The 22999-nt window shown below is 38.0% G+C and overlaps 1 protein-coding gene across 2 annotated transcripts in view; it reads left to right on the top strand.

The window, feature by feature from the left end:
- Nucleotides 1-22999, top strand: part of ARFGEF1 (ADP ribosylation factor guanine nucleotide exchange factor 1) — a 95095-nt gene that overhangs the window by 51625 nt on the left and 20471 nt on the right. For both annotated transcript variants that reach the window (XM_065053692.1, XM_065053693.1), the window contains exons 10-22: nt 1023-1257; nt 6373-6472; nt 6594-6733; nt 6838-6946; nt 7969-8170; nt 9221-9332; nt 10213-10418; nt 10528-10612; nt 11427-11598; nt 12811-12962; nt 16205-16333; nt 19481-19639; nt 20015-20165. In XM_065053692.1, coding sequence (XP_064909764.1) covers nt 1023-1257; nt 6373-6472; nt 6594-6733; nt 6838-6946; nt 7969-8170; nt 9221-9332; nt 10213-10418; nt 10528-10612; nt 11427-11598; nt 12811-12962; nt 16205-16333; nt 19481-19639; nt 20015-20165 — 1952 coding nt within the window. The remainder of the gene's footprint in view (nt 1-1022; nt 1258-6372; nt 6473-6593; nt 6734-6837; nt 6947-7968; nt 8171-9220; nt 9333-10212; nt 10419-10527; nt 10613-11426; nt 11599-12810; nt 12963-16204; nt 16334-19480; nt 19640-20014; nt 20166-22999) is intronic.

Genomic DNA, 22999 nt, shown 5'->3' with positions numbered 1-22999 from the left:
TTTTTTAAATTAAGGTTGTATTTTCGCGATATACAGCAAATATCCAGCTATTGTGTGTGTCACATGTTGGCTTGAAGCGCCCCTTACCCTCTCTGGGCTGTACTGTATGAGAACCTTCCTGTTGTTCCTTATGTTTCATAAGTGTCTTCTGTCAGTGGGTGGTTGTTCAGTGAAAGCTGTGGACAGTCTTGTTGGGAAAGCCATTTGTCTCTGTACCTGCTCTTCAGAAGAGCTTTGGGCTTTTTTGAGGTGATCCGAGGTGGGAAGGAGCATCAGGAGACTAGGAAAGAATGCTTTCGCCCAGAATGATATTTAAATTGCATGGTATTTTCATAGATGCAGATTTCCTATAAACTTGGGGATGTGTGTGGTTTGGGGTTTTTTGACAACACTAAAGGTGCCTGACTTTGCTATTGCCATGTTTAAAATAGGCGTGTTATATATCTTAGCTACTCTTGGAGTGGGATGGGACCAATGACTGATAAACAATATAAAATACTGTATTTGAGAAAATATTTCAGTGTTGGGAGGAACCAGCTCAGGCAGAGAAGCTGTTGTCTTCATCGTCCTTCAGCTCTTTTTGGGTGCTGGTGGAAATGCAGGAGGAGGAATTTCCACCTTTTAGTAGTTGGGGTTCTGTAGATATGGTGGATATTTTAGATAGGATCTTCCAAAAATCCTTTAAAAGGAAATAGTGCTCCCTTCATCCTCTGACTGAGCATTGCCCACTGTTGCTGCTGTTCTGTGATGCTGTGCTGCTGAGACTGTGGCTAAACAGTAATGGAGAAAAACAGTAACTGGGGAAGGTTATTCTTGTCCACCTTCTTGACTGATGAGTGACCACTTCATCAAAAAACATCGAGATAATTTTGTGATTCTTTCCACAGCAGGTTGTGTCAAATTTTAGTTGATTTCATTAACATTCCACATACAAAATCATTGTGGTGTGTTGACTTTAGAAGAGACTTTTCTTTTTTATGAAGTACACTGGAATGATCTGTTGTATTTCTTTTTTATTCTAGATCTCATGAACTGCGATCAAAGATCCTTTCATTGCAGTTGCTTCTGTCCATTCTGCAAAATGCAGGACCTGTCTTCAGGACAAATGAGATGTTTATTAATGCTATTAAGCAGTACCTTTGTGTTGCATTGTCAAAAAATGGAGTCTCATCAGTTCCAGAAGTTTTTGAACTTTCACTTTCAATATTTCTTACCCTCCTCTCAAACTTCAAGACTCATCTAAAGATGCAGATTGAGGTACATACATGAATTTCTAAGGGGTGGAGGAGTGTCAAGTGAACATTTGTTTATATTTGTGAGTAGCTTGGTCTTGTTTAGGGAAATTAGTTTTCTTTTCTGAATCTCAGCTTTTGCATAAGACTTGCCAGATCTCCTTGTGCACAGAAGCTCTTTTTCACCCAGTGGCAATGAACTTGCTGCTATTTCATTTGAAGGGAGTTTCAAGAGCATTGTTGCACGCATTTCCTTTGGAATACTTACCAATTAGCTAAAATTTGCTCTGTAACATCAGGAGTAATATGACAGTTGTGGTAGTGCTGTTTGTTGAAGTGGAAAGTGATGGGAAAACTTTTTTAGGGGTGTTTAAAAAAGATACCATCATATTTTAACTAGAACATGCAATGAAATACCTAATAAAGAAGTAAGCCATTTCATCATTTAATAATAGATATTAACATAAACTAAGAAATTTTACAGTGTAAAAGGTGCTTTGAATTACTCTGTGATTGAGATGAATTTTTACAATGATAACTTACTATGCTCATACTCTCTATTGCTACTTGAGTTAGTTTTCTTAAGAGTTTCCTGGTTTTTGTGGTACGGTATTATCGCAGAATGATGCTCAAACTCAGAAATTAGTAGATTTGTGGATAAGCTCGGTCAACTACTGTTCAATAATACGTTTAGGAGGTTTTAGTTCTGCAGTACATAGTACAAATCAAGAAAATGGGTACACTTACGAAAAGGCTAGTCAAGATATGATTTTGCAAGGGAATTTTAGGATAGAAATTAGTGACTTGAAATGCATTTTGGATTTTCTTTGAGGTCACTTGAACAGATTTCTTTCTCTAGGGGAATCCCAACTATTTGATTATTGTAGCCACCTCCCTTTGTATATCAGGGCCTACATCAGTATATGGTTCTGAACAGGATAATCTTAATTTCCTCAGTTCTCAACAGGTGTATGCATGATTTAACTGCTTAGGCCATGTGTAGCAATAAATACATATTATTAGCGATAAGAGTTATCCATATCCTGACAGACATTGTGAATTTTCTCACTGCATGGATATACGTCATAGGGGAAAGCAAGATGTATAATATCTAGAGCCTTTGTTCTTTACTTCTAATTGTTATGCCATTTGGTATGAGCAACTTATTGGAAAGATTGTCTCCATTTGAACCACATGGGTACTCTCTTGTGCATCCCATGTGTAAAACATCTTAACTCCATGGTGAATAAAGTAGTAGTGTGCCAGTGTGTTCCTGCTGTTCATTTTGATAATTTTATGTTTTGGGGAGTTTACGTGAATACTGAGACCCACAGATTGCCCCATAAGTGTGGACATTAAGTATGTGAGAAGATGCTGGGAAGTGTTGAAAATGTTGCTCCTGTAAGGACCTTGCATTCAGGGATTTCTTCATCTCTGGGATGTCATTGCATAAGTTGATATGTTGTGGCATTTTTGGAGGAAGAACCTCCTTTTACCAGTACCATGTCAGGAGGGTATTGTATTCTGATCACTTTCCAGGTTACTTTGGTGCCTTTTGGGGAAGAAACAATAGGATTTCCAGTATTTCTTTGAGTATAGCGTGGAAAGCAATACATGTTTGTTGATTGCCTTGAGAAGATGATGTACTTTGAAGACAAACTGTGTGTGTCCAACCAGACTGTGGTGCATGTGCAGTGCTCAGCACATCAGACGGATGGGGCCGACCCGCCTGCTGCCTAGAATGTGTTGGACTCACTGGGTGCTCACAGAGCTTACAAGTCAGCGTGTAGGTGGTAAATGCATCACGGTTGAACTTCCCTGACAGAAATTTGATGAGCTTCCATCACTGCCATCCTTTCCTCAAATTCCAGACAGAAAATGAAAACTGGAGAGGTTGCCCTACACTATTGTAGCAGCTTCTAGAATATGCTAAATTAGGACCATCGCCACATAGCAGGGCTGCATTTCCTCCTCACACATATGAAAGCCAGAAGCTTGATGCTGCCAAAGTATCCATCTATTACAAAGTACAGGGGACAGCAGTTTCTAGAAACTTTCTCTTTTTTATGGTTGTGAGCTAAGAAATCCTCTTCTTTCAGCTGCTGATCCTAAAGGTTACTCAGAAGATGTGGGTAGGCAAGTAGACAACTTCACATCGCGTTTGTGTCTTGGAGCTGTAAGGAGAGCCATATGCTCTGATTTATAATATGAAAAATCTATATATTTTGGGATTGAGGCTGCATTCTTCATCTGTGTAAGAATTTTTTGGGCATATTTTAAAATAATAGTTTCAGATTCTGTGGAAAGTGGCCTTCCCTTGGTCCTCAGACTTAAATATTCAGCTAGCACTACCCTCTGACAGTTAAAATATTTTGAGTTGTACCTTAATTGTCTTTTAACTGTATTTCTAAATAGATCAATCAGTATATTTGTAGGAAGTCAAGTCCTAGTTATCGGGAGATTTGGGTTGTCATGTATCTATAATTATATTACCACCCTTTCATAGCTGTGAATAAGCTGTCTTAAAACACTTATTTTTAGCTGAGCAAACTAAACAATGAGGTTTTTTTCTGTTTTACTTTTCCAGTACACTAGGAATAAAGTCTCAACTCTGTTACATGAATTGCAATAAGTCACATAGTGATAAACAGAGTTTTTAAATATCTGAAATGTAAATAGTCAATACGGTTTCGAGAAGCTGTTCATTCCAAGATATGCTTGTCCAAAGTTGACACCGGAAGCAAAAAGTGAGCTCTGTCTCAGAAGTGTAGAGATCTAAAGTGTTTTTGTAGTATGCAGACCTTCCAGATAACTTCCTTTCTAGCTTAGATTTGGGTTTAATTTTTGTACGTGAAACTTTTTCCTCTGCCCCATCCGTGACTTTTTAAAAGTTCCCTACCAGAAAAAAAAAAAAATCTGATTCCAGAGCATATATAACATTACTGTCATTCAGTAAAAAAAATGAGAAAACAGCAAATATCACAGAATCACAGAATCGACTGGGTCGGAAAAGACCTCAGAGATCATCGAGTCCAACCCTTGGTCCAACTCTAGTCTGTTTACTAGATCATGGCACTAAGTGCCATGTCCAATCTCAGTTTAAAAACCTCCAGGGACGGCGAGTCCACCACCTCCCTGGGCAGGCCATTCCAATGCCTGACCACTCTCTCTGTAAAGAATTTCTTTCTAATATCCAGCCTAAATTTCCCCTGGCAGAGTTTAAGCCCATGCCCCCTTGTCCTATTGCTAACTGCCTGGGAGAAGAGACCAATCCCCACCTGGCTATAACTTCCCTTCAGGTAGTTATAGAGAGTGATGAGGTCACCTCTAAGCCTCCTCTTCTCCAGACTAAACAACCCCAGCTCCCTTAGCCTCTCCCCATAGGTCTTATGTTCAAGTCCCTTCACCAGTCGTGTTGCTCTTCTCTGGACCCGCTCCAGCACTTCAATGTCTTTCCTGAACTGAGGGGCCCAGAACTGAACACAATACTCCAGGTGTGGTCTCACCAATGCAGAGTACAGGGGAAGGATCACTTCCCTTGTCCTGCTGGCCACGCTATTTTTGATACAGGACAGGATACCGTTGGCCTTCTTGGCCACCTGGGCACACTGTTGGCTCATGTTGAGCTTCCTGTCAATTAGTACCCCCAGGTCCCTTTCTGTCTGACTGCTCTCCAGCCACTCTGCGCCCAGCCTGTAGCGCTGCAGGGGGTTGTTGTGACCAAAGTATGTAACTAAGGATTGCTTATAACAGGACTTTTATTAAAATTTTATGTCTTCCTCTGTTTGGAGTAGGTAAAGTTGTGGCTAAAATCAGTCTAGTACTCTTGAGTATATTTAAGCACTTGAGAATCTTTGATCTGTCATGTGTTGAAGTCCTTATGTTTTGTAGAGATGCTTTCCTTATTAAGAACAGTAACTGGGATTGTGCTGTGTGCCCCTCTCTGAAGCGGCTAATAAAATGGAAATATCGTTAGCACATTTTCCGTGAGGAAATAGCTTGCCATCAAAGCTGGTTCAGGTCAATGTTGCTGGTTTTCCCCGAATATGCGAGTTAAAGTGAAATTAGCCTTATGCTCTACCTGGCTAATAGCGTAAAATCACTGTGGTATGAGGGAATATCTAATGTTAAAAACAAGGGCAGTTAGATGTTTGAATGTTTGTGTGCTGCTGTCAGAGAAGAGGAGCTTGACAGCCTGGGACTATTGGCACCATTCCAGAAAAAGCAGGTGTTTTTGGATTTGGTAGCCACAAGTGTCTGTGGAGCAGTGAGCTCTGAGCAGTGCAGAGTGGTGATGTCACGCTGTGTGGGATGGTGATGTCACACCACGTAGCAGGTCACATTTTGAGTTCACATGCTCTTGCAGCAATTGCTGCTGCTTAGGAAGAAGTGGGAAAAGGCTGCCCTGGCTGCTAAGCGTGCTCCGCTGAAATAGTCAGCCTTTAATAGAAATGGATCGGATGAGGAAATCATTGAGAGGGGATACAACAGCCTCTGTTCCAAACAAAAGCATCTGTACTGCAGCAGTTTCAGGGAAAACTAATATCTCTTTTAGGGAAGAGTGGCTTGCCTGACAATGGACCTGCTGCATTTTTTATGCCATGCCTGACCAATATCCACCTTCCAGTAATTTTATACCGTAGAGTGATTGTTTTGGGTCAAGATGTTTCTCTTCTAATGAAGGTCAGATACTTTTCATTTGCCTAAGTGCCTATGGCAGTTACGCCATAATGATAATTGTCTCATAGAGAAATATTTTGTGGTGAGGTATTATCTCCCCTTTCAGAATCCCAGATGGTTTTGAACTCTAACAGCAGCTTAGACTTTTTGTTAGGCTAAATTGTCATTCAGGATTTCACATCATTCCCAGTTCTTCTGGTTTTGAGTGACTGGAATATAAAACAAAATTTTGCAGCTAGACAGAACTCCAGAAGCACGTAATAATTCAGATTCCTAACGTGAATGTATCAAGCATAAGCTTTGTTTCCTTATGCCCTCTGTATTTGTGTTTTTTCTTGTCTCCTGTACCTCTGAAGTGCTGCTTTCAGAATTATGTATGTCAAAATATTGGCCATCAACATTAGTGACTGTGTTTGTAATAGATTTTATTTTCCCCCCTTCTTCCTGGAATATTTGTTAGGTTTTCTTCAAAGAAATTTTCCTGTATATCTTGGAAACTTCTACTAGCTCGTTTGATCATAAATGGATGGTTATCCAAACGCTGACAAGGATATGTGCAGGTATTAAGGACCATATGTTTCTAGTTTTTACATTTTTATGCTAAATAACGGAATTCTACTTGCCTTGCATTGAATGGTCTAGTTTTTTTTTCCAAGTTTGACAATGTCACTTTGTTTATAGATGCCCAGAGCGTAGTGGACATATACGTGAACTATGATTGTGATTTAAATGCAGCAAATATATTTGAAAGACTCGTTAATGACCTATCAAAGATTGCTCAAGGAAGGGGTAGCCAAGAACTTGGCATGTCCAATGTTCAGGTAAAAGTTCTACCCAACTTTATGAAGCTTCATGTTTCTTGGCATGATATGTTAAGACTAGACTCTCAATTTCTCTAATGTATTCCTCTTTAAATCTTTTCTAGGAATTAAGTTTGAGAAAAAAAGGACTGGAATGCTTAGTATCTATCTTGAAGTGCATGGTGGAGTGGAGTAAGGATCAATATGTAAATCCCAATTCTCAAACAACACTTGGTAAGATATGAGCCATTGCTTTTGGCTTCAGTAAAGAGGTGCTGCAGGAATTCAGTGCGTTTTTCCAGTGTTTTGGTACTGTCAGTGTCCAGATTGGAAAAACCTCCTGCATGAAAAAAAGAGAATAAACTTTTTTTTTTTCCTCTTTGGTAGAAATATTGATAAGTTTGGATTGGTGTTATTTGAACAAGTTATCAAAGTTGTCTTTTCTTAATTGTTTGAATTCCTGTAAGGCTACTACACTAAAAGTTACTAAATCCTGTTATTTTCTGTATTTCTTTTTTTAAAAGGATCACAAAACTCACTTTAAAGCTCCCTTAATTTCATCAAATTTCATATTGATTAAAGTACTACTGAAGCAAGCTGAACGGAGAGCATTTTTAAATTTTATTAATATATAGCTATAGAACTTCCAGTGTTGTAACCTGTGAAGAAAAGAAATCATTGCTTGTTTTAATCTTGTTTCCATCTGACCTGAGATGAAAAGAGCTAAGGTTATGCCAGAATTTTCAGGTTAAGCACTCAAAGTTGGTAGGTGAAGTAATAACCTTTTTAGAGGTGGTTAGCATGGCTGTCTTGTGAACTGAGAGCACCAGCTCCTTGGCCTGGCTGATCATGAACACTTTCAGATACTTTATTTCCAAAACCTAGAATTAGAGTGATTCACTTCAGGTCAAAGCAAACACCAGACTTGAAAATGAAAGGAAAGATCTGTAATTTGGTTTCTGAGTTTTCTACATTCTTTTCTGAATGCCTACAAATTATAGTTGTAACTTAAGATTTAGATTTCAGGTGTGTGATTAACTGAAAGAATCCTCCTTGATGTGTTGTAGTTTCGGGGCTTTTTGTTATTTTCCCAACCAAAACAAAAGCAGAATATTTATATAAAAGTAAATAGATAATTGATGATAACCCTAGTAAGTTTTAGAAGCTTTCAGAGAGGATTTGAAGAATAACCTGTGATTTTAATTTCTTTCCACTGTATGTATTTTGTATGTATGTAACCCTTTCCAAATTTATAGGCCAAGAAAAACCAACAGAACAGGACAGCAATGAAACCAAACACCCTGAGACAATTAACAGATATGGAAGCTTAAATTCCTTGGATTCTACTGCTTCGTCAGGAATTGGCAGTTACAGCACACAGATGTCTGGCACTGACAACCCAGAGCAGTTTGAGGTCCTAAAGCAACAAAAGGAAATAATAGAACAAGGAATTGACTTGTGAGTGCCTTTTTCTCACCCATGGGAGGGTGGATTCTTTTGGAGCTATGAAGATTCCTGGGTTTTTCTTCCTTCTCCTCATAGATACTCATCTTGTGTTAGGAAAAAAACTCTGGATGTAACAGCACTTCCTCTGGTGAAAGAGTGCTGAATGGTGTCCCCTTTGGAGCCTGTCAACAGTGTTTTGTGTTAACCTAATTCCTCACAGCTAGAAGATGAGTACTCTGAATGTTTGTTCTTTTTTTTCCAGACCTGCTTGTCTGAAAATAAGATTTTTATATTTGGATAAAAAGAACATTGAACTCATGTGATCAGTTGAATATGACCTGTTTTAGTTTACACATTACTGATGAAGGTGCCTATATGCTTAAGCTGGTGCTTTCTTTGGATTTATTAACTTGTCATATTTAGAACTGGAGGATAGTATAATTTCTCAGTGCAGTCTGACATGAATCTTCTGGGTGATTTCAGCCTTGTCGCTTTACCTCCTCAGTGAGGTCACTTTATGTAAAAGTAAGTTTTCTGTAGTGTAGTTCTCAGACCCCAAACAAACATGTCTTAGTCCTTTAGCGTTTCAGTTTCTTTCAGTTACCTGGCCCCCTGTCTCGTACATTACTGTTTTTACAGGCAACTCATGGATTTCTTGATTGTTTCATAGAGATTAAAATGAAAAGCCACGAAGCATAATTGTTTCTTTCCAAGCCAAGACTTCGCTATTTCTGTGGAATATTTTTTTCTTCAAAAGTTCCAGAGTAGATGATAGTGTTTAGCTCTCCTTACTGGGAGCTGCTTACATGCCAAGCTGGCAGTGATGTAGCAAAGAAAAAGAGGCGGCTGTTTACAGGGGGGGGAAATATAAAATCATCCAACAATGAAGGGAATAGCTCATTCCTGTCTAGTGCATAGTTTGATAAAGGAAAAGTGTTTAATACATAGATTTTCAGTATCTCATACAAAATTATTGAATCTTTTTTACTTAAGGGGGTAAGGTCTTGTGCATGAATAAAAGGGTTAACTCTTACTCAGTCCATCTTGATCTTGATTGTACAGATTCAATAAGAAACCAAAGAGGGGAATTCAGTACCTGCAAGAACAAGGAATGCTTGGCACTACCCCTGAAGACATTGCTCAGTTCTTGCATCAAGAGGAAAGATTAGATTCAGTAAGAAAATTGTTTTCCTGGTGGTTGTTTTTGCTCATGCTGATGTTTTTGTACCAATTGCAAATCATATGGTATTTTAAAGTTTTAAAGTGTATGACTTTGCAGTTCAGTAAAGTGTAAGAAAAAGACTGACCTACGTGAGCTGACTCAAGACTTGCACCTAGTTGCTATTACAACTCTGAGCAACTTACTAAACTGTATTTACTTCAGCCCAATACGGTACTATCAAAAGTAACTGTCCTTCAGAGACTGCTAAAAAATAGCGTGGTGGAACAACGTGAAAAGCATTTTTTGCTGTATCCCAAAGGAAAGCTATTTTATCTGAATTAGTTATTTGATCTTATTTTATTTACAGCTAGCAGCTATTGCAATATCTGGCTGCGGAGGGTGGGAATTTCAGTTTACTGTGTTGTGTTGGCAGTGATCAACTGGATGTATTTGAGTACCAGCTATTTATATTTGAGCATCACTTGAATCTGTTTGAGGTCTGTACTCTAGTGGAAATAAAGTTGAGTTTAGCAAGGTTTTCATTCCTGCAGTAAAATTCTTAACTAGAAAAACCAATACAGCAGAGAACAATCGGTCGTTGGTAATATTAACTTTGTCTTGTGCACATGTGGAATTCATGTAATAGAAAAAAATGGTATGTGAGAAAAACCAAAGGGAGGAAAGTAGGCAGGTATCAGCATGTAAGAGAGCATTATGAATATATTGCCAAAATACTTTGCTCTAGAGAGTAGAGAAGAAGCAGAATATGTCATACTTAACTACGTACAAGCCTCTGTTTTTGTGAGACATATGGTCAATATGACTGTTGTTCTTATTTGCCATTTTTTTTCATTGTAAATACACTAGTTTCTCTTTTCTATTCTTATTTTAGACTCAGGTTGGGGAGTTCCTGGGAGACAATGATAAATTTAACAAAGAGGTCATGTATGCATATGTAGACCAACACGACTTTTCAGGAAAGGATTTTGTTTCAGCTCTGCGCATGTTTCTAGAGGGATTTCGTCTTCCAGGAGAGGCTCAAAAAATTGATCGCCTCATGGAGAAATTTGCTGCTAGATATTTAGAATGTAACCAAGGGTAAGCCATGCTCTTATCTTCAGAAATTTGGAAAGCTGAATAATAAGTCAAAAATGTTCAATTGTATGTATGTTAAATTTGCTGTTCTTTTTCTCCTTTTCCAATACAGGCAAACTCTTTTTGCTAGTGCAGATACTGCATACGTCTTAGCTTACTCAATTATCATGTTGACAACAGATCTTCACAGTCCACAGGTATGTTGCTAGAAAAATAATTTTACACAATTCATAGACATCCATCTTTCAGGCTTTGTGACAATCTAGTTGTAAAAGCTTGGTGTTCAATTTAACATCTATATGTGTGTAAGAAATAGGATGGATTAAGTTTGTGCATCTTTTAAGTAAGAGTGTTGTGTTTTATAGGTGTTGAGATTTTTAAGTTGCTTTGGTTAGACCTTTCTGTAAGGTCTAACTTCACTGCTCTGTGCTGAACAGGAATCGTGTGGATTTGCTTTCATATTGAGGCACTCACAGTAGTGATCAAATCTACAGTCAAAGCCAGAATTTGTGTAATTACTTAACTGTTGACATTAACACAGATCTGCTCCTGATTTTAGTCTGTTTGAAAAAAATGGTGCAGTATTATTTTGATAAATACAGCTCACTTCTGCTGTGCAAAATATTCAAAGTTGCAGTCATGAGCTGTCATCATTTATTCAAGCAAAATTTGGGAAGAGTATTGAATTCTTATGAGATCATATAATTATGTTTAAAATAGCTTGGTGTGTATGACAAGATAAAACACTTTTTTTTGGTAATGTTATATCTAATTCACATGCAGATCCTACTGAATGTTTATGACTGTTGTAATGTCCACATGGCCTTGCGTTGTTTTGTAGATTTGACAATGTAGTCTTGCATACGCTGGATACTTTAAAATGTTTTCTGAATCAGCAGGTTTGACCTTGATGGTATTTGTTCTTGAGTTTGTCTGCTTTTAGAGGCGACATTGTCACTGCTATGAACTTGCCTCATTTGTTGATATGAATGACTTCTTTCTCGGTTTCAGGTTAAGAATAAAATGACAAAAGAACAGTATATTAAAATGAATAGAGGTATCAATGATAGTAAAGATCTCCCCGAAGAATATTTGTCTGCTATATATAATGAAATAGCTGGAAAGAAGATTTCAATGAAAGAAACAAAGGAATTAACAATACCCACAAAATCCAGTAAACAAAGTAAGTAGTTGCAGTGTTAGCTTTTGACAGAGTGTTGGCTCTTCAGTTTCATGACACTATCTCCATTTTAAAATGAGAGGTAAATCAAGTGAGCACCACTTAGTTAACTCAAAACGAGTCCCAACTTCTAATTTTGTATCGTTTTCCTTTTAACATAAAGGCATGATACTACCTTCAAACCTGTGTTAAATGCAACTGCTTATTTTCACTTCCCTTTGCATGTGGATTCTTGGTGTTCGGTGCATTGGCCATGGAGAGCACAGGTTTTGCCTTTGAACAGCAATACAGGGGAATGCATTTGAGAGCTTTGGGAAGTACCAGTGTTGCTGTGAGGCATGGTGCAAAACACACAGTACTTGTGCCTTCTATTTCAAAGGCTAACCATTGTGTTTTCCTGCAATAACCAGTCTGTCATCTTCAAAAATTTTGCATAGTTTTGTTTGTAGAGTCCCAATATATGCACTTATAAAATTAATTATCTTCTCTGAAGTACCAGAAAATCTTTTCTGTATTTTGCATAATGTGAAGATTCAGAGGTTATACATTCTAGGTTTTCTACAGAGAACATGTAGAGAGACGTGAGTTTTTCCCAGCAGAGTCAAAATTGCATGCTTTTAAATCCTATGCGAGCCGTATGAACAGATTACAGGAAATTTGCATCTGCAAAAAAGTCTCCCTCTTTTTTTTTTTTTTTTTTTCAATATTCATTCAAGTAACATGATGTTTTTATTGTAATTTTAAAGAAGCTGCTTATTACATTCTACTTGGGCTTCACTTTCTTGATGAGATGGAGGTTCCATTACTGAAATGAAAAGTTAATTAATGTAGTTCTCCCTCAGAAAAAGGATGTCCACTTATTTTTGTTGTTATTTTCTGTGCTGATGGATTGCTATGAAATTTCTGTTCACTTTAAATTTAGCTTAGTGGATGTGATAGTTATGCTGTCAGTTGAGGTGATGGAGGAGAAATGTTTGTTGTACAAATCCAAGAATTTTCTAGAGGCTTAAAGTGAGGTTACATTTCATATCTAAGCTTACCTTAAGTTAAATTTTATCTGTATTCTAAAAGAAATGGTGTGGTAATTTCAGAAAGTAAAGACATTACAAAAAATACATCGGAGTATGGCACTAAATGAAAAAATTGAAATTGTATTAATGAAGACACTTCTGCTAAAGATGCACAAATGAGAGGAAAAAATGTGTTTGTTTACAGGTGTTGCTAGTGAAAAGCAGAGAAGACTCCTATATAATTTGGAAATGGAACAAATGGCTAAAACAGCTAAAGCTCTTATGGAGGCGGTGAGCCATGTTCAGGCACCTTTTACTAGTGCAACGCACCTGGAGCATGTGAGACCCATGTTTAAGGTGAGTGACGTGTTTTGGTGTTTACCTAGAATATCACTTAGCTCTTGATGCAAAATACTGACTGACAGGATTTGTTGAAAATACTAAAGATTCATGTCTGCTATGTTTTGATCATTTTTTAAGTTACTTAACTTGCCACAGGAAAGAAGGGATTTTGAGCCTTTTACTCCAGTTTCATTTACCCTGAGATACAAGAAGTTTCTATGCTGATAGAAGCAGCATCATGATACAATGCAGCAGTTATGAGAAGTGTGTTGAGGGAACAAAAGTATAAAGAGTAGTAAAAAACTTGAAATGATAGGATTTTTATTTTAGATATAGAGCTATAGTCAAAACAACAGATTTATAAAAGTGACAAGTGACTAATGCCAGTTCATTGTTTGAGTCCCTCCTGCTGCTTCTAAGGGAGATGACTTCATTGCAGTTTGGAGGCGCAATTATCAGAATAAACTTCTGTCTGATGTCTGTTGCAAATGTGTCAGAGGGACTAGGACTGTCATCTAGTTTTGGAGGAGGTAACTGGACCATCATTCTGTATGTTCTCATTTGCTGCCCTTGTGCAAGCAGTGGTGCTTGTGCTTTTGTGATCTGCTCCAGGCAGGTGAAGTCTCAGGCCACTACCATAACAATCAACAAAGTGTTCGCTGGAGTCTTGTGCTGTGAGGTAAAGTTGAGCTCCAAGCCCAGGTTCAAGAATTATAGAATCATTTAGGGTGGAAAAGACCCTTAAGATCACTGAGTCCAACCATTAGTGTAACACTGCAAAGTCCACTGCTAAACCGTGTCCCTGAGCACTACATCTACACATCTTTTAAACATCTCCATGGATGGTGATTGAACCACTTCCCTGGGCAGCCTGTTCCAATGCCTGACAACCCTTTCTGTGAATAAATTTTTCTTAATATCCAAGCTGAACCTCCCCTGGTGCAACTTGAGGCCATTTCCTCTTGTCCTGTTAGTTGCTACTTGGGAGAAGAGAACAACACCCTCCCCTCTCCTTTTCTCCAGGCTGAACAGCCCCAGTTCCCTCAGCTGCTCCTCATCAGACTTGTGCTCCAGGCCCCTCACCAGCTTCACTGCCCTTCTCTGAACTCTCTGCAGCACCTCAGTGTCTTTCCTGTAGTGAGGGGCCCAAAACTGAACACAGGATTCAATCTGGGGCCTCACCAGTGCTGGGTACTGTGGCACAATCACTTCTGTAGTCCTGCTGGACACACTGTTTCTGATACAAGCCAGAATGTTGTTGGCCTTCTTGGCCACCTGGGCACACTGAGGATCTAGCTGTTAGATTGCTGTCCATGAGTAAAACCTCTGAGTTCTTTATCGCCCTATTAATAAAAGTTGGTTAGTGCTCTGTTGGTACAGAGTAACATTTAATGAAGCTCTTGTTTGATATCTGCTTTCAGGGTGCCATTTAATAGATTTCTTTGAATTCTCTGAGGCTGAAATGAAATAACTTGCATGCAGACATCTGTAAAATTAATATAATTTTTTTCCTCAAAATACCAGCCCTATTACTCTGATACATTCCTAGCCTTTAGTATCTGAAAAGTACATTTGCAAAATCCATTTTCAAAGGAGCAATATATGGAGCGACAGGGTACCTTAAACATCTTTTGTGAAGGTGCTAAGAATTAGAAGTCCTCTTGCTTAAGGATGTGAATAAACTAACTAAAGTAATGAGGACGATGTGATGTATTGAACAGAGAACTATGAAATTTAAATATTTCACTTTTTTATTTAGATTTTTAAATTTTTATTTCATTAAAACTTAATAAACTTCTGGGTATCTCTTTCACCCATTGATGCTGGTGTAAAATTTATCACTATAACTATATTTACAGATAGATTTGCTAAATGATTAAAACAGAACAAAAATTCATATACCCCCCTAAGCAGCACAAAACTGATTGTCTACCTTAGAGGTTTTATTTTCACTTTTAGTGACAAACCTGTTTATTATAAATAACAGCATTAATCTAGTTATAAAGCATACTGTGCAGTTGTCTAGATAGTCCTTAAGAAAGTATTTCAGTTGTGTGATTTTTAAGATTAGTTTTGGTTTCAATAGGAATGAAAAATTAGAAAAAGCATGGTGAAAGAAGAAACGTACACTTCTGGAACATAGAATCATTTGGGTTGGAAGGGACCTTTAAAGGTCATGCAATAGGGAATTAAGTCCTGGATCTATGAATTAACCTGATGCCTTTAATACTCTCACAGAGTTATCATTTGGTGTGTGCAAGTGTTAAACTCTTTTCTGAGATAGCGCTTTTGGAATTGCTGGCTTAAATGGAACCAAAGCTCTGTGGTGCATCATTTTATTATGAAATTAGGCGTGAAATCTATTGCTCCCTGCTGTGCGCGCGTTGACTGTATTTCGTAGGGGGTGACTTCAGGTAAAATTATTTCTAAAATCGGTCTGGGTGCCCTGAGGTTTCCTCTCCATAACCACATGCAGTTACAGCAGGATCCTCTGCATTTTCTGTTTGGTTTTTCTGCCTGTGGGGGACAGACCTTTGACCACAAGAGCAGGACCATGTGTGTTACACTCTGTCCCCCTTAAGGCAATAGGAATGGGAAACATTGACAGTGGCTTAGATACAAAAAGATGGAGGGCCAAGGGCAATAAAATGAAGAGCAGAGACATCAAGAAGAGGGGCCTGTCCTGTCTCTTATTGTTGTGGTCTTATCATAACTTTAATGGAATTAATATAAATTGCTGCCCTATTTTATCCTACCCTTTTGTTTTCTGTCTGGTATTATCAGGACAAATGTCTCATTTAAGTACATAGTTTTCATCATAGAGGAATCTGTCATAACCACATTGGTTCTTGCAATAACTATTGACTCTATCTGTCTCTCACTCTGCAAAGATAAAGGTTATCCTGGGAATACCGAAACTCCAATAGACATCTAAATGACATGGTTTGGGGGTTTGTTTTATCTGAAGATAGCTGGATGTGTGGGTTTGTTTTTTTCCAGCTATCCATAGATGGTTGTGTGTGATGTTTTCTGAGAAAGAGAGAGGGTGCTTCTGAGGGAAGCATCAATCTGCATTACCTCTATGCTATTCTATGTCTCGTCTATTTTATTCCATTTCCTTTTTGCCAAAGAACAACTTGAAGGTTAATTAAGTGAGTCAAGGACGAAATTTACGCTCTAGCAAGATGCTGAAACTATAACATTCCCTTCAAATACTAACAGTTGGTGATGTAACTTTTATTTTGCATACATTCCAGTTGGCATGGACACCTTTTCTTGCTGCATTCAGCGTTGGTCTGCAGGACTGTGATGACACCGAGGTTGCCTCGCTTTGTTTGGAGGGTATACGATGTGCAATCAGGATTGCTTGCATTTTCAACATTCAGGTAAAAAAAAAACCAAGATTGAGACAATACTTTGATTTGGGTACGAGCAAAATGTTAGTGGGATTCTAAGAGTCCTTGTTGCTGAGGCTGTGCACTGCAGTACCTACCTGCCTGCTTCTGCAATTACTACTTCATCTGGTATGTGACAAAGTGTTTTAGATGAAGCGACCTTTATTTTTCTTGATGCTTTGTGGTAAGTGCTGCCATGCCCATGTACTGAAGTTTTGTTTCCCTGCAAGTTGACTACTTGTATTTCAAAGTTCGTTCTTTCTTCATTACAAAGCTCTTTAGCGTTGTTTTGATGTTTCATAAAATGAGTCTTTCTATCCTGTTTCATAAGTAGAACTAATATATCTGAACTGTGTTTCAAATATTGTTCTCAATTTCAGAGAGATTATACTAATCTGAGACGTCTATAATTGGATACTGTTCTAACAGTTATGGCACTGGAAATGTCATTCCTGATGTAATGCATGAATGTATCTTGCATTAAGCACAATGCCAAGAATTCCAGGCTCTCTGGCTCCAGAGGATAATTCTGATTAAGCTTTGGTGCTATTTTTTGCCTTTTTTGTTTCCATTTAAAAATCATCAATAGTGAATGTACTATTATGTTATTGTAGACTATTAGTTAATACATGGAGTACTAGTCTGCCATAAGTCAGTGACAGCTGAAGAGAGAGGCCAGAAGAATTCATATGTTTGACGCTGCATTATTTCATGTCTACATAGTAAATGTTTAAAAAAAAAAAAAAAAAAAAGAAAAAACCACCACCTTGTAAAACTAACTTTAAGTAAAAACTGATGAACTATGATATAACAGTGAATGCTTTGCTTCCCTCTCCCATTGCACTTGTATTTAGCGAATTAGATAGCTTTTTATGACTAACATGAAAAGGTGCGTTGGGGCCTCTGATACAGCTGCTTTTGAAAGCTCCATTGAGATCATGGTGGGTTTCCTTCCTCTGTCTTTCTACTTCATTTTTCTTCTCCCCTCCCTGAACAGACTTAAAAATTTGATTAACAAATCTTCCCTGGAGCCTGCAGCTGCTCAATGAAATTCACATTCCTGGGTGGGTTTTTTTGTTGTTCCTAAGCTGCAAAAGTGGAACAGGTAGGAATATCAGTTTGGGGAGCTGCAGAGGGTAGGTAGCTCCCAGCCCTGCAATGGTCTGCCTTGGGTGGGAGGGCAAGGACATGTTTGCTCGAAGATATTCGTGCTCCCAAGAATGTACCAGAATCAGTTGTCCCCTTCCATGGGCAAGGGACAATCTTGATTGAGTGGAGGTATTTCAAAAACAACACTTCTTATTTGCTGCAGTTTAAAAACTTTTTTGTGTGTATTTTCAATAGACGTTTGTTCATGGCTTCCTATGGGAATTCTGTTTTGCTGATATCATTAAAACCAATACTGATGTGTTGATGATTTCAGTGCATTACAGGATGTTTCCATTGCACAAGGTTCTGATGAGATGGCAGCCTTGTCTGACTTCGTTTGCCAGATAGCTCTGGTGGTTCAAAGGTGACTGGCAAATCTGCACTTGAGTTGACTTTTCTGTTGGAAGCAGATTTTTCCCTCTTGCACTGAAATGATGCTGGCAATTTTTTTTATTTAATTGAATAAACATACAGAAGATTGGCGTCTAAGAACATTTAGCATTTGTTTACACACTTTGAGAGATAATGGAGGGAGCTGGGGGCTTTTAGTTTTAAGAAAATTCTCAAAGTACGCAATGTAGTTTAAACTATACATGTGCACCTCTAAGATATCAATTAGATATTCTGGTTTTCATTATTTATGCTTTTTATCTTAGACTGTCACATAGTCTGACTTTTGTCTCTAAACATCTGGGACAAGATATGCATGAAAAAGTTGTACCTAGTTTGCTTATATCATCTCTTTTTACTTTCTCATTGGTGGACATAATGTTTAGCTGTTTTTCTCCTGCTTTGATGGCTTATAAAAAGGGACAGGGGGAGAACGTATGGAGCAGAGAGGGAATGTAGGACTGAAAACATTTTCCTTTTACAGAAGATACACAGTTTGTAGACTCTAAGCTTTTTCCTTAGTACTCTTTCCATGAAACTTCCATTTTTCTGTGCTTATCCCTCATTTGCTGTACCTTTGGCAGCGTACCCTGGAGGAGTGGTTGGGTTTGAACACAGCAGCCATCCTGTGTGGCTCTGTGAGACTCCGTCCCTTCTGTCATTCCCCACTGTTGTGGCGTTCATGTTTTCTCTATGAAACAGCTGTTCTTACAGGGATTTAAAAAAATATTTTATATTTGGTTATATGATATGCTCAATGATTTTATTTCAAAACAGTCTTAAATATCCAAACATTTAAATACATTTCATAGTTGTCATTTGTTTATCTGATGTACAGCTAGTTCACTTTATGGCCTTTGGATCTTACATAACAGGAGAGTAAAATGCATTTGTGAGCTCCCCTTCTCACCATTGCAATCAGTTCATAGGAGACCTGAGGATTTTTCTTTGGTGTTTATGCACAAAAATTGGGTACCTACATGTGGAACATTCTCTTTTGTGAGATTTATTTCATCTGCCTAGATTATAGGTCACTTGCCATTTACCCACCCATGACAGTCTCACTCCACAAGCTTCTGAGGTGCTCCAAACTGTGTACATTGAATCAAATACATTTTGAGCAGTTTTGTGGCATTGGCAAAACATGCTTTTTGGATGTGTTATTTAGATTCTGTTGAGAGTAAAAAAAAAATTCTACAAATTGAATCTGCAGCATTTTCAGAGTAGGTCCGGGTGTAGTACAAGAATAATAAAAGCTTGGCTAGGAAGCCGTGTTTCTGCTGAAAGAGTATCCTGTTTCCCCCAAGAAGCACTCCCAAAAATGCGAAGTAGACCAAACCCAGAAACCTAACAGCAACCTATGTGTTCTGTGCTGTCAGACATGACACTTCATGGTCCTGAATAGAGGGAGCTTGATTTTGTCCTACAGCTTACTACAGAAAAACATGAGATATTTTCACTATGTAGAATGCTCTAGGAATTCAGTCCCAGGAAGAGAAAGGTGAATGATGTAGTCGCTGAAATCACATAGATTGTACTAAGAACAAGAAACTGAGAAAATACGAGAGTTTTTTGACCTTTTTTTTTCTTTTTTGGTAGCTTGAAAGAGATGCCTACGTCCAAGCATTAGCAAGATTTACGTTACTTACAGTGAGTTCTGGTATTACTGAAATGAAGCAGAAGAATATCGACACCATTAAAACTCTCATCACGGTGGCTCATACAGATGGGAACTATTTAGGAAATTCGTGGCATGAGGTATAAAAGTCATTTGCTCTTAAACTGTAAGAAAGCGCAGGTACTGATTTTGAACACAGTAGTGTTTATGCAGAAAGAGTATTTTTAAAATAAGTTACACGTATATACTTTTGTACATATATTATGTAGAATTGCACATTATGCAGCCAGTTAAAGTAGCAAAACATGTCCACGTGAGAAATAAAATTGTGAGATTAATCCAACAGTATTTAAATTAGTATTTGTTTTAGACAGAAGAACAGAAATATTTGTCTGACCTTGAGTGTTTAGAATCCTTTTCTCCTAAAGATCTGCCTAAATATTTGTATTTATTTATTTTTTTACTATTTCAAACTGGATTTTGTTGATAAACAACTTCTTCATTCTCTGGAATAGATTCTGAAATGCATCAGTCAACTTGAACTGGCACAGTTAATAGGAACTGGAGTAAAACCTCGCTACATCTCAGGGACAGTGCGTGGCAGGGAAGGTTCTTTTACTGGAACAAAAGATCAGGCACCTGATGAATTTGTGGGGCTTGGACTGGGTAAGTAATGCAGATACGAAGTCTTTTCATTTAACTGGCTTTGTTCAGACACATATTAAAATTTGTCCTTTGTTTTCATTATTGTTGATTATGAGGTTTGGAGAGGAGACCGTAAAGTAGTCCTTGTAAAACTGTTTTAGGCTTTCAATAGACCTATTCCTATTTCTGGAATATTTGTTTTGCTCTGTTAAGCATTATTGCTAAAATAGGAGAGTGGGAAAGGTAAGCAAAAGATACATCCTTCATTTCTATTAAAGTAAGAATGGATTGCCCATGACATGGCCAGATCTAATGCTATTGCAACGTTAGTGCACCAACTGTTTTACCAAACAGGCAAGTTAGTATGTGTAGGGTAAGCATCCTGTTATGAAACTTTGTGAGAATGCAGAGTATTAAACCACGTGGGAGATTAGTTTAAATTCTGAAGTTCTCTTTTCTTCTCTTTTGGTTACTTTGGTACTCAATAAGTGCTTTTTTTTAGGTTGGTCTGAGAGCCAAAATTTACTTCATAAATGAGATCTTGTTTCCTGTTCTCCTAGAAATACATACCTGTCGTATCATAAATTATCTTTAAAAGATTTTTTTTTTCAGCAGGAACACAGTTAAATACATATGGTTGTAGGGTTTATAGGAAACTATGGGAGCATCAAATAAGTATTTATAACTCAATTTGAGTGTTAGAAAGTTTCTGGTTTAGTGTGATGCTTGGTATATCCTGCATTTTGAACAACTTCACTTACAGCTTTGTTTCACCTCAAGTTTTCATGAGACTTAGAGATTTTTATTAAGCAGTAATGTTTATTTTACTAGTTTTCCTGATATTTGTGCTCAGCTAGTCCTAATCGTCTGGCTTTGTATTCTCCTCATACAGCTCATCTTATTCTGCAGTCAGTCCTTTTCTTTCCACTGTGCTCTCGCTCACCTTGCCAGGAGTTGCTGAAGGGAAACCTTATTCCTGGAAACGAATGCGTCTGCCAATGTCTCATATACTGAGCTTCTTCCTGCCTTTCTAATATGCATCCTCCAGTTCAGTGTTCCCTGATGACCTCTCCGGCTTTGCTATTTCCAAATGCTGGCAGTTTCTCTACCCTGAAGTGACTGGCCTTTAAAGTCCTAATAGCTCAAGAATGTAAACTGTAGTCCAGCGTCTCTAAATCATACTTGCTAGTCATTAGTGTATATCCAACTCATAAAGATTTTTTTTCCCCTCTGTTAACTACATTTCCAAGGAAAATACTGTATGGCCAAATGCATTAAATGTTTCTCTCTGAATTGAATTTCTGGAATGCTTTTTACAGTGCACATATGGAAACTTAAAGATTTTTTTTTTTTTAATAATAATAATACCACTTCAGTCTTATGGGAAAATACCTAACTCAAAGGAGTTTCGTTTTTCATACACTATGGGGTTGTTAGAACATAGTAAATTTCTCAACTGTTTCAGTTTTTCGCTCCATGAATCTTATGTTGTAAATATTTTAATTTTCTTTCTGTGATTACTCTGAAGTATCTTTTGGAACTGTGGCTTTCTAGAAGTCTTCCTATAAACTTACATTCCTGCGAAGAACAGGATACATATGCTGATACATAGAGACACATATTTAACAGGAAAATACTTGTTTAATTGAGTGAATTTAAGTGAAGCTGCAGTTGGGTGACACACAAACTTCATGCAGACGTGCATAAGCAGCAGCATTCACTCTTCTTGCTGAAGTAGTGTGTATGTTTAAAATAAAAAATCCTTTTCACATCTACTGCCCGAACCAGGATTCAGGTGTGCGCTCTTCAGGTGTCTACATTTGAATGTCTTCAGCACTTTTGCATTATCTTCCTGCTGTGGCACTTTTTTTTCACTTGAAAATTCAAGGCATCACAGGCACTTCTGTTGTAAAAGAAATTAGCATCTATTCCTTTGCTTCTTTGTAAGAATGTGGGCTTACTTGGAGCTGTAACTGTGAAGTTCAGCTTTCTTCTACTCTAGTTTCTATGCACATAGTCAGAAGACAAAACCTACTGCTGTGTGTAGGTCATAGCCAAAGCGCATTTCTTAGCTAACCAGAAATCTCCTTTGGTCAATAGGAATCTGAGGGATCAGTTTGTTCATACAGGTGACTCTGTGTTTCATTGTAAAATATCTCATAACTGTTAAGAGTATAAATCCACCAAGTCTTCCAGCATTTATTACAATCCTACAGCAGTAAGGAATTCTCATGCAAACTGGCAGGGTTGGGCAGGGCTACCTGACTTCTTGGAACTGGCCCTTCAAATTCACCTCACCAAGCTTCAGGTTTATTGATCCTGGCAGCTTGTGTGCTGAGAAGTTTTGATCAAACCCAGCAGTATAACAGGTTGCTGAAATACCAGTGTAAGGCTGTGTATGTATGGACAGAAAGGTTACTCCATAAATGCCCGAGAAAAATCCTTCAGATGCATCAGTTTACATTTGACAGCCGGTCACCTGCAGCTGCCTGTGAGTGCGGAGCACAGCGTGACTTGGGCAGGCTTCGGCAAGCAGTCTGAAACATGAGAAATGTTCCTCTGCGAAGCTCAGAGAATAAAACTGCTGGCCTCTGAGTCTCGTGTTCTCCACTGTGTTTCTGATAGGCTGCCTAAGAAAAAAAACCCTAAATACAGGTTAGGTGGAATTACACGGAATGATTGCAAGATTCCTGCTCTTTTTTTTTTGAACAGGGTGAGGGGTTAGCATAGAGATTGCTGCAAATTTCAGAGATTTGCTCACTGTGAAGTTCTTAAAATGAGCTTTCTCAGGTGTGGACTACAGTTTCTAGCTTCCAAAACAAATATTGCTGGTTTTATTTAAAGATTTTTTTCTT

The sequence above is a fragment of the Columba livia genome, chromosome 2, assembly GCF_036013475.1.
Source record: "Columba livia isolate bColLiv1 breed racing homer chromosome 2, bColLiv1.pat.W.v2, whole genome shotgun sequence".
Lineage (NCBI taxonomy): Eukaryota > Metazoa > Chordata > Aves > Columbiformes > Columbidae > Columba > Columba livia.
The sequence above is the reverse complement of the archived record's forward strand: the minus strand, read 5'-3'. Positions and strand labels throughout refer to the sequence as shown.